General features: G+C 39.8%; 1 protein-coding gene across 4 annotated transcripts in view; it reads right to left on the reverse strand.

The window, feature by feature from the left end:
- Positions 1 to 15,937, reverse strand: part of LRRC16A (leucine rich repeat containing 16A) — a 316,783-nt gene that overhangs the window by 47,384 nt on the left and 253,462 nt on the right. For all 4 annotated transcript variants that reach the window (XM_004693329.2, XM_012732954.1, XM_012732955.1 and 1 more), the window contains 3 exons: positions 11,779 to 11,954; positions 8,753 to 8,840; positions 6,107 to 6,256 (listed from right to left, as the gene is read on the reverse strand). In XM_004693329.2, coding sequence (XP_004693386.1) covers positions 6,107 to 6,256; positions 8,753 to 8,840; positions 11,779 to 11,954 — 414 coding nt within the window. The remainder of the gene's footprint in view (positions 1 to 6,106; positions 6,257 to 8,752; positions 8,841 to 11,778; positions 11,955 to 15,937) is intronic.

Below are 15,937 nucleotides of genomic sequence, written 5' to 3' on the forward strand. Positions count from 1 at the left end.
CAAAATTTCTGAGAAAGATGACACTTGAATTGAGACCTGGGCTATGGGAGGATCTGGTGAAGAGTGTGCAAATGGAAGGAACAATATTTGACATGGGGTCTGCTACACAAGTTGGACGAAAAGTAGTAAGACTACTGTGGCTGGCGGGAAGCAAACACAGGAGGGAGGGGCATGATCTGGGGACTTTGAGGAAGGGGCAGAGTTTTTTCTGGATACAACTGGACTTTGAGGAAGGGGCAGAGTTTTTTCTGGATACAACTGGAAACCATCAGAGGGTTGACACCTTAGACCCTGATGCGTTTTCTACTTTAGAAAGACAAACAACACAAGGTGTCCTCCTGGGGGCACAGGGGGTTAAGTTTCAGCATGGTCAAGCTATCATCAGCTGCTGCATCATGAGCTCAGTCCTCTGCCTGGGAGCTGACACACAGCGCAGCAGACCTCGCCTCCCTTCCCCTGCTCCCCTCAGCAGTGTATGTCAGTAGATCCACCTGTTCTACTCCCTATTCTGTCTCTAGTGAATCCTCTCATCCCCACACCCTCTGGCCTGTACCCCAGTTCTTGTAAGCATAAAAAAATCTTTTTAAACAAGGACATAAACACATACTCAGAGTATATTAGTTTCAAAAGACTCTTCGCCAATTTGAATATTGCCTAATTCAGAAATTAAAGACAAAACCTTCCATTCTGCCATGATTTGGGACTTTGCTTTCTATTGGAAAGAAATAATTTGTAGCTTCTTGACATGAGAGGCAGCTGAGGCAAGTGTGTCATTGTGGTACACTAAAAATTTGTGATTCCTTCCCCCCCCAAGACTTATTTATTTATGCGTACAGAATTGGGGTACAGGCCAGAGGTGTGGTGGGTGAGCGAATTCACCAGAGACAGAGTAGGGAGCAGAACAGGCAGATCCACGAAGTACACTGCTGAGGGGAGCAGCAGGCGGGTCAGGAGAGGTCTGCCGTGCCATGTGGATCAGCTCCTTTGCCGGGGATCGAATTCATGCTGAAGCGGCTTCTGAGAGCTTCACAGTTGTTGGGAGTGACCAAATGCGGAGATTTACTGAGGGACTGGATAAGGGCAATAATAAATGAGACCTTGTATCCAAAGGTGATAAGGTGGTAATAAATTGGGCCTTGTATCTAATTAACGGGTCCTTGCGTCGGGGATGGGACTAGATGAAGGTGATAACAAACTGGGCCTCACATCAAGGACACAGGATGAGTCACCCCTTTGAAATCTGAGCATAGGACCTATATAGGAGACCCTTCCCCCTTATTGAGTTGGCAGTAGCTGCGGACCCCACTCTAGGGGCTCCGTCTCAGCTGCTGTCTGGGAGCAATAAACTCACCTTGCTCAGCCTTTCTGCCTCCTGCCTTCCTTTCTTGCGGAAGGTCATAGAAGTTGGGACAAAACAACAGTGTGGTGCTTTAACCCATTGCACCACCAAGCAGGGCTCAACCTGAGATTTCTAAGGACTGAATAAGGTGGTGGATTGTAGAGAAATTGTCTGATTTGCTACTCTGCCAGCCTACAAAGGATGAATTTTTGTAAGATCTTTCTGTTCAAGATGAGGGAATCAAGATGGTGTGGTATATCCACATGAAATAGTACTCAGTGATCAAATAAGATAAACTCATGCCATTTACTGCAGCATAGATGGAGTTGGAAGGGAAATTAGTCAGAACAAGAAAGAGGAATGCCAGGTGCTATCACTATGTGGAATACAAAGGCACCAAAGGAAGGTTCAGATAAAGACAGACATTAAAACCATCCCCAGGGAGGAGTCAGAGGGGTTTTCCCTGCTGTCTCAGTTGTCTCCTGGGGGGCTCTGGGGGGCTCTGGAGGGCTCACCTGCTGTGCCTTAGGGCTCTACTGTCATTTGTTCTCTTTTAAAGGCGTATGGGACAGATCTCAAGGTGGCTTCCTGGAATAAGTCCTCTGTAAATGATAATCGTGCCAGTTAAGAATTAAAAGATTAAGGAAACTCTGGGTCTTGAGGGAATAGTGAACTCCCTGGAGAGCCTGAGTATGCTTCTGGCATTTCCATAAAGGGCTGTCATAAAAATTACTAGAAACTTCGAGGAATATACAATATCCGTTTTAGTTGTATTATATGGATTGGACCATAGCTCTGAAATTTAGAGCCTAGAAATTCACAAGTTGCTTTCTGATGTTTAAAGACCCAATTCTCTCCTTTCCAAAGTGACATCAAAAAGAAAATGCCATTACAGAATAATTAAAATTATAAGAAGAAATTAAGACTTGAACAAACTTTGGCACATAGTTAATATTACTGCAATTCATTTTAAATGAGATATCGACTTCATCATCTGCTCTTGGCAACACTGTTTAGACTGACTCAATTAATAACCGTTGGTATTTGAAAATGAAGCAAATTTGTTTATATATAGTATTCTAGCAAACACAATGGATCTTTGCTGCATTTTAATGCTATGAAAAAAGCTCAAAGTTATATATTGAAGTCGGAGGCTAAATTTGTTCAGGGAAGATAATTGTTATTTGTCACTGGAAGAAAGATTCATTCACCAAGATGTATTCCATAATAATTTAAGCCTTTTAAAATTCTATTCCTAGGAACTAGCAATAAGCAGAGGAACTGCTCTCTGCATGAATCTCTTTTGATTTAAAACTGCCATGACACTCATTAAAATAATTGAAAGAATTATATACAATTAGTGAGCTGCTTATGCCTAGGGAGCAAACTCTGGGTCCTCACCCACTAGGCACCCCAAGCCAAAGCTGAAACTTCTGCAAATTTTTAAAGGTAGTAAAGTATATAGAATGACAAATTAAATATTTAGAGATGCCTAATCAGTAGGAGAACTCAGCCTTTATCACCGTAAGGGCCAATGACAAACTAAAGTTGAAAGATACAGTTGGGAATTCCACTATCCTCAGGGTACCTGACTGCAGAAAAAGAACAGATGGCATGGGGGGGGCCATCCGAGCCTGAAGGAAATATGCGTTTCGGCAGAGAAGGCATGTGTGCTGATATGATAAGGAGTGTCAGGGAAAGCTAACTCATCTCTGTCACCAACAAAACAGCATGTGGAGAGGCAGGGAATCACTCAGGTGAAGTGAGAGTGGCCAGATTCGTTTCTAACAAGCAGGTAACAATTGAGCACGTCAGCTTTTTGGCAGAGTAATTTCCAATGTTGGAAGACCATGGACTTACATTTTCATGGTTGAATAGCACATACGTCTCTCATTTGGGCTTGTGTCCACATAGCAATTTAATGTGGGATTAGTCAGTAGATATTTTTACAGAAAGCAATGCAGTCAAGTGAAAGCTAACACAAATTCTAATTTTGATGATGAGAAATGTACTATATGTGACTGCAGACACCAGCATAGCAGACTGGTTAGACATGCAGAAGATTGTGCCACACTGTCTGCCTTGGGGTGACCTCAGGTAGTCTTGGACAAGTCACTCCACTTTTCTGTGCCTCAATTTCTGTAGTTTTTAAAGAGAAGTTACTCACAACACATAGTTATTCATAGGTTATCATGAGGATGAAGCTGGTTACAACTGCTAAGTTGCTCCGGTAAGTGCCTAGCACATCACAGGCACTATAGAAATAGATGAGTAAGAGCTTTTAAACAGTCTATTTAAATTATTTTGACCTGGTGTTAAAGGGATAGCACAAATTCAAGTTGAGAGTTGATGTATGTTGGGAAAACTCTGAAAGCTATGGACAGTTCCTACTCTACCCCCAACCTGTTTCCCACCACACTATCCCAAGGGAACTATGTTACTTTAGTTTCTTGGTGGTGAAAAGAAAAAGAGACAGTCATTTGGTTGGAGACAGGGTTTGCTAAATATACACCATGATAGTTTAAGAGAAGTTTCTCTTTTTCAGCTTTATTAAACTAAGGTTTATTAGAAGCTCACAACTATTCCTCCAGTAAGTAACAGGCTCCATACAATCATTCAATCACTGTTACTTCAGCCCTCACTTAATCCAAGTGTACATTTACTAGGTGTTGACTAAGTGTTGGCTATCTTTCTAGGATATCAGCCATACAGATGATTGTTTCCACCTGCAAGAAGGCAATCCTTAAATTCCCACAAATATAAATTTCTACCTTTAATGCATGGCCTCAACCTTCTCTATTATAATTATTGGCTCTCTACAGGGACTTTTAAGCACTGAACTGGTACTGACTTTTGGATCAGAGAAGATAAGCAAGGACATACGAAAATAAGATGTATGAAGGGAGTCAGGGGAAGGTTAAAGAAATAGTCAAAAATGGGTCTAGTAGAAACCATGAATGTCAGAGACATTTAAACACAAGATCAGCTACAAATCTTCAATCCCCAAATAGAAGGTAACAATGGGTCATTTAAGTCAGAACACACAAGTGTCACAGGGCTATGAACTATGACGTTCATAGTAAAGAGACAATGAGTATCAGCGACGTTAAATACCAGGACCTGCTACTAATCCTGAATCTCCAACTGGAAATGTAACAATGAGTCATTTACTTCAGAGCACACACAGGGCTCTGGACTATAAACAAACATTTTAGGTAGCAGTGAAGCTATATACAGCATTTCCCCAAGCTAACTATGCTTCAGCCCCAAACACCCTTTCTGCCTGCCAGGAGGAATGTGTGCCTGCATGCCTGCCTCTGAGAATTTTCTACACAACAGTTAATCTTGTATCATAACTTCCTGGATCACATTCAGATAAAAATGCTACCAAGGCTCATGTAGAAAACCATCATGGTGACAAGTCTCTCTCTGCAAGTAAGTTCTTCAAAGTTTTTTTTTTAATGGTACCCCATGAAGATCATGGCTTAACATATCTGGCAACTGATGCCAATGAGAGAGAAAAGCTATATGCTGCTTTGATGATGAAAGGTAGCAGACAAGTAATTTTAAATGGCAAGTCTAAATTGGGACTCTTCCAATTAGCTGTGAATCTATACCATTGGCTTAGTACAATAAGAAGCACAAAGCTCAGAAAACTGATTTTCCTTAGAAGAGGAATCCCTCATTTACTGGGGAGAGGGAGGTTGCCACCATGTAAATTGTGCCGATGTGGGGTGACTTAGAATCAAAGGTTGGATTGAGAAAGAGGAAATCATTACAGCACAAAAACTATGATTTACACTTTTTACCTCTGAATGTTCTTTTTCATTCCGCTAATAGCAAAGGTAGACCTAGTTTTCTGCTACTTAACAAGTCATTAGCTTCATTAAAACAATGACTAAAGACAAAATTTATTGACAGAGGAAAAAAGTCATGTTCATGACTTAAAAGTCCTGCCTATCAAAGTATTTCGGTTTTCTAGAGCTTAGCTTGTGGTTATTTGTCAGGCAATGAAGACCCAAGATCCCGTTATATAAACACTATGGTGAATATCATTCGATTTTCTAAAGCACATCAAAGCAAGTGAATGAGACAGGCTATGAACTAAAAAGGAAATGCAAATTTAAGAGTATAAAGAAAAATCAGGAAGCAACAGCAGGGAAGAAAGAACATACCAGCTATAGGATTATATTTTGTTTGAGAAAGAAGTCCTGCTATGCAGTTTTTAATGGATTTTTGCTGAAGGGTAATTTCCTGAGCCTTATAGGTGAAATAATCAATTTCTCCTAATTTAGGAAAAATTTCCCCCACTGTGGCTGTAAGAGTAAGTTCTAGGTTTTATGATCACGATACATTCACAATTTTTCTTTGGGAATGAGTATGTAAGTACTCCAAGTTTTATAAATTACAGTTAACTGGGGAGCTGAAGAGTAAGGTTTACTAGTCCATTATTAGCAACAAATTTCTGAAAGAATTGTGTCTCAGAGGAGATTTTATAACATAAAGGTGACATTATACTTATTTATTTTTATTAGAATTGCACTGACTTTATTGATCAGTTTGAGACAGAAAAGACACCATAGTTGAGTTTCCCAACCATGAACCTTCCCATCTAATTAGGTCTCTCTCAAAGCATTTATTCATACTCTTCAAAAGTTGAAGGATATTGTGAATGGTTTCCATTTATTCCTAAAGGTGATATTTAAAAAATATAATAGTTGAGTCCAGTGAGCAGGATAATGGTGCTACCAAAAGGAAGTGTCTTACCATACAAGTGTCCAGGTCTTCCAAACGCTCTATCTCAGTGAGCTCCTCCATCGTGATGACTGAGCGTTTAACTGGCTTCTCCTCAGCCAGCTCAATCTCTAAGGATTCGTGTTGAGGAAGGGCCTTGCCACGCCTGCTGAAATGATCAGCCTAGACAATCAAGACATGCACAATATAAATAAAAACAAGAGGCAAAGAAAGAGCATATTAGCAGAATTTTGGTAGATGTTTCTCACAGGATGCCACATACAGTAAGAGATTATGCCTGCAGATGGTTAACAATTCGTAATAAATACATACTTTCCTATTTCATTATCTTTTTTCAGAGGGCAGAATGTTTTAAGCAAAAAAATACAAAACCTTTAATAAATGAGGTGACTACTTAACTTAGGGAAAAAAAGGAGTATTCTTTATTAGTTTTATTTCAAAGTTCCTCTGAATTTCTATATCTAGGGGTTAAAAGTATCTAATAAGGGAGAAATAAAATTATCCCAAAGTTCATTATTTTTAAGGGCTGAAAGTAAGGAAACTGGTAACAAGATTTTATTGTTGTTATGTAATGAATACCACGTTTGACAGGATTTATTAATTTCCAGTGTTACATTCTAGGGAGATCTAAAAAATTAAATACCACAAGTTGGAATAAATTGAGCTAAAATTAATAAGCCCTATAGCTAAGTTGACTCATTGATTAATTCTTTTGAAATGATGGGAAGCAGTTGACAATTCCATGGAACCTCTGGGAACAGTTCTAAACTTAAGTTGGAGAAAATAATAGTGGCATTAGAATGTCTTTCAAAACAAAATTTCATCTTGAGGATACCATTTTTTTTTTCACTAGCAGTTAAACTATCCTCACAATCTAAACCAGCATGTTAATATTAAAATCTAAGTTCAAAACAAAAGTGCTTTCACACAATTTTTTCTCAATTGCAAAAAGAAATGTCAGTGCTTTCAGTAATTAAACTCTTCAAAGCCCAAATGCAAAAAATTCAAAATTTTCAGTGTAGTCCTCACATGTATAATATAATATCCAGTATTTGAATCATCAAGAAGGCATTTTGAGGCAGTTCCTGAAGCTGTGGGTCATCAATAAACTATTTCATATAAAGGAGGCTTTATTGATTTTGAGTTTACTTATTTAAAAATTGAAAAGTTTGATTTGGAAACTCTAAACAGTGCCATGGATTAGGAATTGGGTCTTCTTAAATTCTCTTCTTAAATGTCAACTACTTTTTTCCTATTTCCAATTAACAGCAAACCAAAGTATTGGTAAAAATACAATACAAATGAAAAATGAGAAAAAAAAGCATCTGTTTGGACACTGTTCTGGAAACTTCTCCACATTTCCCCTTATGGCTGAACTAACCTTGTCATGGCCTAATAGTTGACTGACTGTTAATGCGACAGCAATACTTTGAGTAGCAAATCTTCAGCAAATGTCTATCTTATCTTACATTTCAGAGGAGAGTGTTACTTATTTCTATAAGTTTTTTCAAAACACCCATGTTGTTTCTATTCCTCTCATCTTGTTGTTCTCTAATGTCAGCCAACAGTTAAATGCCATAAAATTGTATAACTGCAACCCAGATAGTTAACTTGAAATTTTTATCTGGAGAAAGCATCATACCTTTTTTTGGGAAATTTGTACTGCATCATATTGCTTATATTATTGAGACCCAAAATATAAACAACAAATAAAACCATCGGGATCTCAGAAGACTTTGTGATATACAAAGACAAACATGATATATCTGATATATTTTTCCTATGTACTGACACTGGTTATCACTGATATTGGAAGTAAGGTCACACAGGCATTCCATCCAGGGGCTATCAGCCACTAGAGAATATGTTCATTTCACGGTGGCATTTTTTAGGATGTCAAATATCTCATTTGCCCTGTGTTTTCAAGAACAGTCCATTCTCCAGACAACTGGATAAAGAAAATATCCAATATATCCAATACTATACTCAATAGAATACTACTCAGCTACTAAAAATGATGAAACAGTGTCTTTGGGGACAAAATGAATGGATCTTGAAATAATTGTTAGGTGACATAAGTCAGAAACTGAAAGACCTAGATGGTTTCACTCATTTGTGGAATATAAATAAAGACAACAAAAAGGCAAAGCACAACAATCTGTTAGACTCTGCGAAAAATATACTGATTATGAGAGATATGGATGGTTCAGGGAAGACGGGTTAGAGAGTGAAATCTGCACACATATGGAAGTGTATCATTGGAAACCCCCAAATTATACAGTTATATAGTTAACTGCCAGATCAGTACAATTTGGAGAAAAGAAACAGTCCCTTCTCATGCAGAGAATGATGAAAGACACAGGCCCATTGGATCTTAGTCTTCTACCAAAACTTTTGATTGACATGGCAAAGGACAGCAAGATTTCTGGATACCATCACTTCTGCTCCTCCTACCCCCACCCCAGTGCCTGAGAGCAGGAGAAATTCTCTTCACCTATTCTAGGATGGCTGGAGGCAATGTAGAAAAGGAAGGAGGAAAACTAGAATCTTAAACAAAGGTTACAAAGGAATTTAAAGTAGACACTACCTCCCCAAGCTGGAGGCCATGACTTCAGAAATTAAATAGGAGGTCCCACCAATGATGTGCACGGCACTCACCAGTTTATGATGGCAGTTTGAGAGTGCATCTAGAATTTCATCCACAATTCGGTCTGAGAGGAAGGAGGCCACAGTCAACTTCACTTCACTGTGTGAAAATCAAAAGCAGCATTTTGTTTGTGCAAGGGAAAAAGAAAAATTCACCCACCCTTGAAGCTAGGTGGATCAAATCAACTGTGATTCTGTGCTGTCTTTGAAAATGGAATATAAGAATGTGTGAACAGGGCGAGGGATTTCCAAACATCAGCCTTAAACACTGCCATAAACACACAGGTAACAGACTTTCTTTTACCCACGTTAACCTGCCTCTGCAGTTTCAAAACTCAAGATTTAGGGGTAGAAATGAAAAACATCTGGATAAAGACAAACTTAACGAGAACCATATGGAGTGTATGGTGAGGAACAATTCACCCATTGACATAAGTGAAAACAAACCTGGGCTGGAGTAAATTAACAAAGTCTAGCCTGGTTGTTCAGATTTGGTTATGCATATCCCTGCTTTTAAAACTCTCCTACCAACCAAATGGCATCCAGGATACACTGCCTGTGCTTTGACTAATCATCTTTGAGTAGTTACAGATTCATGTGCTCTTATCTTTTCTGAACAAAATGTACCTTTCTCACCCATAAGGCACCATTTCAGTATCTGTGGCCTGACTGTAAAAAGGTGCCCCCAGAATAAAGTGGCTTGCAGTTTTTGCTAATAAATGACCCAGATGGCTGGTATTTTAGCAGGCATGTTAGCGCTTTCATATTCCTAAGAATTCAACTGCCACGTGTATCTTCAGTGTGCATGAGCCCAAAGAAGTACACATATGTACTAGTATAGATAAACAAATTATGTGTTTAAGGGTGAATTAACTGCAAGTACAGATTCACATTCCATCGCTAGCTCCTGAATTCAGTTTTCTTTTCAAGTCAACAGTTTGAAAGTATTTAAGTGGGGGAAATGATTTAATTCTAAAGCTAATGTTGAAAGTCTATCTGTTTTACAGGGAAAGCCTTTCTAAAGCAAAGGCAGTGATTTGCATTGAAACTACTCAGCCCAGAAGATTTCTGATGGAAGGGCAGAAGAATGGAATCTTCAATGCCTACAGTAAAAATTTCCCTGAGCTCACATAAGAGGATGTTTCTTAATTCCTGTCTCTGAAACAAGGTCTGACGAGTTAATTCTTTTTATCTGATAATTGACCTCGTTATTACCCAGATGTGTCCAATGATATGACTGACCCAAGAGTCTTATAAATAGAGATTTTTTAGGTCATAACCCAAACCTTCAAAGGGACCCGGGAATCTCACTTTAACATGTATGTCCTCTGATTCTTTTTAGATGTACTATTTCCTCATGAAACTATAGTCAGTAATTTGTTTCTCTTTTTTCCCTCCTCCCCGCCTTCTAAGGTAAGGAGGAGGAGTTTATCCAGATCAAATTTTAACATGAGAAATTATTCTGAAAAAATGCAATCATTTTTTAATATTTCAGAACTGTTTTATCAATTTCCTACTGGATGCAAACTTTCACTTGGCAGAATTTTTCAAGGAAGTGACAGAATTTCATCTGCCTGGGCATACAAGCACATGAATGTATGCCTACGTCCAGTACACATGTACGAACACAAGCATCAAGTGTGTATTTTCATTCTATCACTGCTCAGCATAATGCATAAAAAGCTAAATCAGTCTTTAATCGACAAACCACTGATTTCGTTGACGTGAGGAGGTCCACACTGCTGTTAACCTTTCAGAATTTGCCCATTTTCAGGCAAAATAACGGTACTGGATGGAATTAAGTATCTAACAATGACCTATGGGTAGTTCAATCTGTCCTTATGAACAAATGGAGGATCACTACATTTTTTCTGCTTCATACCTATGGGGCATCTGTAAAGATTCTGAAGCTAGAAATATGAAACGTATCTAGTAGGTTCTAGAGTTAAAAAAAAAAATCACCAATATGGGACATAAACCCTCAGAAACACTTTTTTTCCTCTCGAGTCCTTCCAGCTGCCTTACAACTCACCTGGGATGCTTGTTGATTTTTTCATTCTTTTTGTTTTTTATTAAACCATACATACAGTTCAGCTTAGACCTGAGGCTATCCGGTTACTGCAGCATTCCTCAAACCCCAAATTTTATAATCAAAGTAGATGCCTGTCAATCTTTGACATCTAGATCATGATGTAATCTTTGACTTGTTTCGCGTCTAACTCATTTTTCTTACATGTTGTCATCAGTTATATTATATGTTAGCAACACTCTCAACTATAAGGTGTTATTTCTGCTACACTTAAATATTCTTAGCCAAATTCAGGAAAGGTTAAAATGAGGAATTTAAAATGTTTCTAAACTTAAGTTTCTCATCAACTAATTCCTCAACAAAGAAACATAGTAAGAACTGGCTGGACTATAACTGACTACACCTCAATTTTCAATATAGAAATTCAGGAAAGATTATTAGCGATCAAGCCTTTAAAATATTTTTTATCTTGGCACAGTTTACAAACATTATCAAGCAGAATTTATACAACTATGTCAGAACAACACTAGCACATACACAGTATCCCAGCTGTGCCACAAATGCCCAGAGGGGTAACATGAGGAGGTTGTAGTGAGCCTCTTTGCTTAGTTACATATAGGGGTGCATTTGGCCGATAGAATACAGTGGTAGAAAGCAAATGATTTCAGTCGTCCAGCTCGTGATTTATAAAGGTGAAATATGTTTTCCAGAGCAGAAGGGTTGATAAACACTCCCCTTTCAAAAAAAAAAAACGACAACAAACATCAACCTTAAAACCAGCAGAGAACTCTGTATGCTCTTCAGTAATGCAGACAATTCTGTGGCCATCTTATTCTGGAAATGGAGTAAGTCCATGCATTTATGCACAGCTATGTTTATACCAGGGGCACCGGTTAGTCATGCCTAAACACATTCTATATGGCGATAGCCAACAATAACACCCTTACGACTGTTTCAATTGCATTCACAGAATCTGCAGATCTAAGGTTTGTGAACATTGTAAACCTACCTAATTTTGTTAAGGATATCAATTCCAGACTGTTCCAACAGGACATTTTTAACAAAGGTACGTGGGATGGATATCTTTTCCGTGCTGGCATGAATCAAGTCTTGCCGAATGTGGGCTTTTTTCATCACATTGGGACAAAGACTCTCAGCAGCATCGACCATGGACTCAAGCAACGCCTGCAATGCAGCACAAGTGAGGGAGATGATGAGAACACTGCAAGAGACACTCCTGTCCTAAAACCAAAAGGTGGTTAAGCACTAGGCGAGTTCCTTCAGGCAGAACAGGACGCGACAGAGCCTTCGGGGCACAGCCAAGAATTCCAAGCTGCTTCCAGGGGTCTTGTGCCTGGTGGCTGAGCACTGATCTCCAGAGATTACTTTGATTTAGATGCAGAGCTCCACCCTAGCGTCACACAGAAGTTACGACATGCTAATAACACCATGGTGTTCAAAAAGACACCTATAACATTAGATACCAACTTACCATTCTAGATTGCCCTTTCTGATACGAGAAAATAAAATTATAGTTATTCCCAGAAAAAAGAATCTGATTTGAACCTGTGTGCGACTTTGCAAATCACGAAAACCCCCAAACAAGGTGAGCCATACACTTGCTCTATCAAGACAGCAGGAGTAGTAAACATACAGAAACCACTGCCAGTTTTAGGTAAAATTGTAATTGCTCAGACAGTAAAACACATGGATGAGAGACAAAAACATTTACAGAGCACATGATAAACAACATTAGTAAGAACAGTTAAAACACTTACATAACCTATGTAACACTTCAGAGTTTGGAGACTGTTTCTGCGCATTTAATCCTTCAACTTCTGTAAAGACAGGTAGAGCAGCTACCCACGTGATCACCTTTTTACAGTTGAAGAATGTGAGCTAAGGGCCGTCCATGGTGCTGCAGCAGCTTAAGGTGTAGCATTATGAAGCTCTCCAAAGCCACCGCAGAGCCAGTTCGAGCAGACCTTCTCTGGCCGCCCACTGCTCCCCTCAGCGGTATATTTCAGTAGATCTGCCTGTTCTGCTCTCTGCTCTGTCTCTGATGAATCCTCTCAAGCCCCACTCCTCTGGTCTGTACCCCAGTTCTTGTATGCATAAATAAATAAATATTTAAAAAATAGAAGAATAATAATACGAGCTACAGGGAGCTGAGTGATATGCCTGAAATACTGACAGGACTGGTGGGTACATGGAGAGCATGAGGATTAGTGTCAGACCTAAACTGGAATCCCAGCTGACTTTGGGCTATCTTTTGGACTTTTACATTGACTGGCCACACCCATAAAACGACAAAAGATCTCACCTTGTAGATTATGGAAGATGAGTAGTAACTGGGCAAGGTGTTCAGTACAGAACCCAGCACATGACATGAATTCAGCAAACCACAGATAGTGTCAGCCATCTGACTTCAGAGACAATACTTCTAATGAGAAGATGCCAGTTTTGGGAAAGCAGAGTTAATCTCATTACTGCCCCAATGTAAGGGAGGACTAACGCAGATTATTTTGGTACCACTAGCAAATGGCCTGTCTGTTTCCATATACATGTGCAAAATGCAATCCATACTAGTAAACCTCTTGTGAGGCTGTAGGGTGTTTATAAAGATCTGGTGGAAAACAAAGGAGGGGGTGAGACAGCCATCCGAGAACTTTCCAAGAGTCACTCATACTTAGGTAACATTCTATCTCTAATTGCTGTTATAGTACATTATTCCAAGGAAGCCACAAGCAATCCAACTAAGTAGTTTGAGACAGATTCGTTGTTCCTCTGGAATTACAATAATCCCATTTTGAGTGCTAAGGCATCCAGTAATCCTCCTAAGAGTGGCCTGAGGTATCAGTACATGTGGATCCAGTTTGGATTCTCGCAAGTTCCTCCACACCTCCGAGACATTTGGGATGGTCTCCTCCTGCACGGCCATGCTTACTCAGTTGGAAGAAACCCCAGACCAGAGGAAGCCTGGCTCGAGGGTAGACTGTGTCATGAAGTTTCTGGAACGTCACGGGAGTACCTTTAAGTGAATAACCTTGGCAGATCTCTTCACTCTAATTAATAGTTTTTGAAGGTCTCTTTCTGCTCTGTAAGTCTAACACCAATGTTGACCCTACAGAAGGCACATTAGCCTACCTTAGGCCTTCACTTCAGCAGATATTTTCCCTATCATCGCCCTAAGCCAACAATATCATATAGCACTTTACATTAGAGAGAGCAAGGTGATCCTCAATTGCCTTCATGTAACAACCCTGTAAAGTGGAGGAGGATTTCAGCAAGCCCTTTTCACAGATGATGCAACAGAGACTCTGAGGAGATAAGTGACTTGCCCAAGGCCACTCAGCAGGAACAGGCAAGATGGGTGAGATGTTGTTTCCTATGCTTGTTTCCTGCTCGACCCTCTTCTTCCAGTGTCTCAATGCGTATCCAAAGAGGCCTGCCTTGCCTCTTCCTTATTGCCTACTTCTGTCCCCTGCCCTTGAGTCAAAGCCAGCGAAAGCTGCCAGGCTAACTTGGTAGCAGCAAGGTTGATGAGCAGGGGAGAAAGGATGACAGGGTAAATTTGCAGAGAAATTCCTGACCACTACTTTATGTCTAGCTCTCACTTCAGTACATCAAACCATCTCCTTCAACATCATCACTCAGAACCTGGCTTCCAATCACTACCTATCAGCCAGTGACTCTCAATCAAATGCTTATCTACAGCCACCGACATAAATATGCAATACCTCCATGAACAGCCTACTAAATATTTCCACCTTGGTATTCTACCACAGAAAGGTTAGCTGCAATACGTCTTACTCTTCCCTTTCTCCCACCCCAAGCAATAATCAGTTCAACAGCATCAACTTGGACTTGCAAAGCTTTTACTACTATGAGGAATGTACTGAATGAAATCAGGAATTTATGAGTCTCCCTGGACCCATCTCCCTCAAGCCCTTTCACTACATGCCAGAAACACTTTACATTTACTCCAAAAATAGAAAAGGCCAGAAATGTGATTCATTGGCACAGACTAGAAACCTCTGAAATATCTAGTAACCACTAAACTTTTCAAAGCCTCCTTTCCTGCCATCTCGCTATACTCACCTTATACAATTCATAGCCAGGTCTCCTTGGCAGTCCCCCACGCCAACCAGGCTCGGTCTCTGTGCTTCTCACCCCCTTTTCTCTTAGTCTGGAATCCTTATTCCTTCTGCAGCCAGAGGAATCATCTATAGGCCTCCAAATTCAGCTCCACTCAAGCACTAACACTGAGGGGACTTTTTTTAAAACACCCTTTCATACTCCATGCTGTGTTTGTTGACACTCCTTGGGGACTTTATAGTACCCTGGGGGAACCTCAAGCATTGGATGGATCATTAAATGGTCCAGAATTCAGCAACTAAAAACCATTTTGGGGGATAAAGAATTCCTCTAAGAAGCTGATGAACAGCCAGAAAATATAATAAGCAATTTTACTAGTTCTGGCGGTTCTAGAGGAGACACTGACCCTATAGCCACAGGGCCACTTTCTAACTAGCTCATAAGAAACTTAAGAAAAGTGTCTCAAGCCCAGGGTCTCACCGGGGACAGGTACTGACAAATCTGTCCATTCCTTCTATACGGATTTCAAATCTGCCTCTGATCTTCCCTATCTTCACATACATGTGTGTGTGGGGGGTCTATTTCTGGAATTTCTCTTGCTGTTGCATTGGTCTGTCTATTTCTATGCACTATCCTGATTATGGTAAGTCTTCACCTGTGCTAGGGCAAGACTATCAACCGTTTTTTTTCTTTATATATGCTGGACTCTAACTGAACACTGCTTTCTGTATATTTAAATTGAACTCTGTCAAACCCTTTGGCTTTTTTCTTCTCTCTCTTTAAGAAAAATACTGGATGATCCACTCATAGCAGGAATGTAAGGAATAAAGGGAGAAGAGAACACACACACACACACACACACACACACACACACACACACACATATATGAAACACAAACATCAATTAGTAACTATAAACCAGAGACTTTCTATGGGGGAAGAAAGGGAGACAGGATTAAAATGGGGGTGGGAAGAGCACACAGGACTATGGTGATGGCACATGGGCGAACTGGTGGTGGGAAGTTCACGGAGATTACAACTGAGATGAAAAAATATGCAAAATGAAGAAT

The sequence above is a fragment of the Condylura cristata genome, unplaced genomic scaffold, assembly GCF_000260355.1.
Source record: "Condylura cristata isolate star-nosed mole 26May11 unplaced genomic scaffold, ConCri1.0 scaffold00037, whole genome shotgun sequence".
NCBI classification, from domain to species: Eukaryota; Metazoa; Chordata; class Mammalia; order Eulipotyphla; family Talpidae; genus Condylura; species Condylura cristata.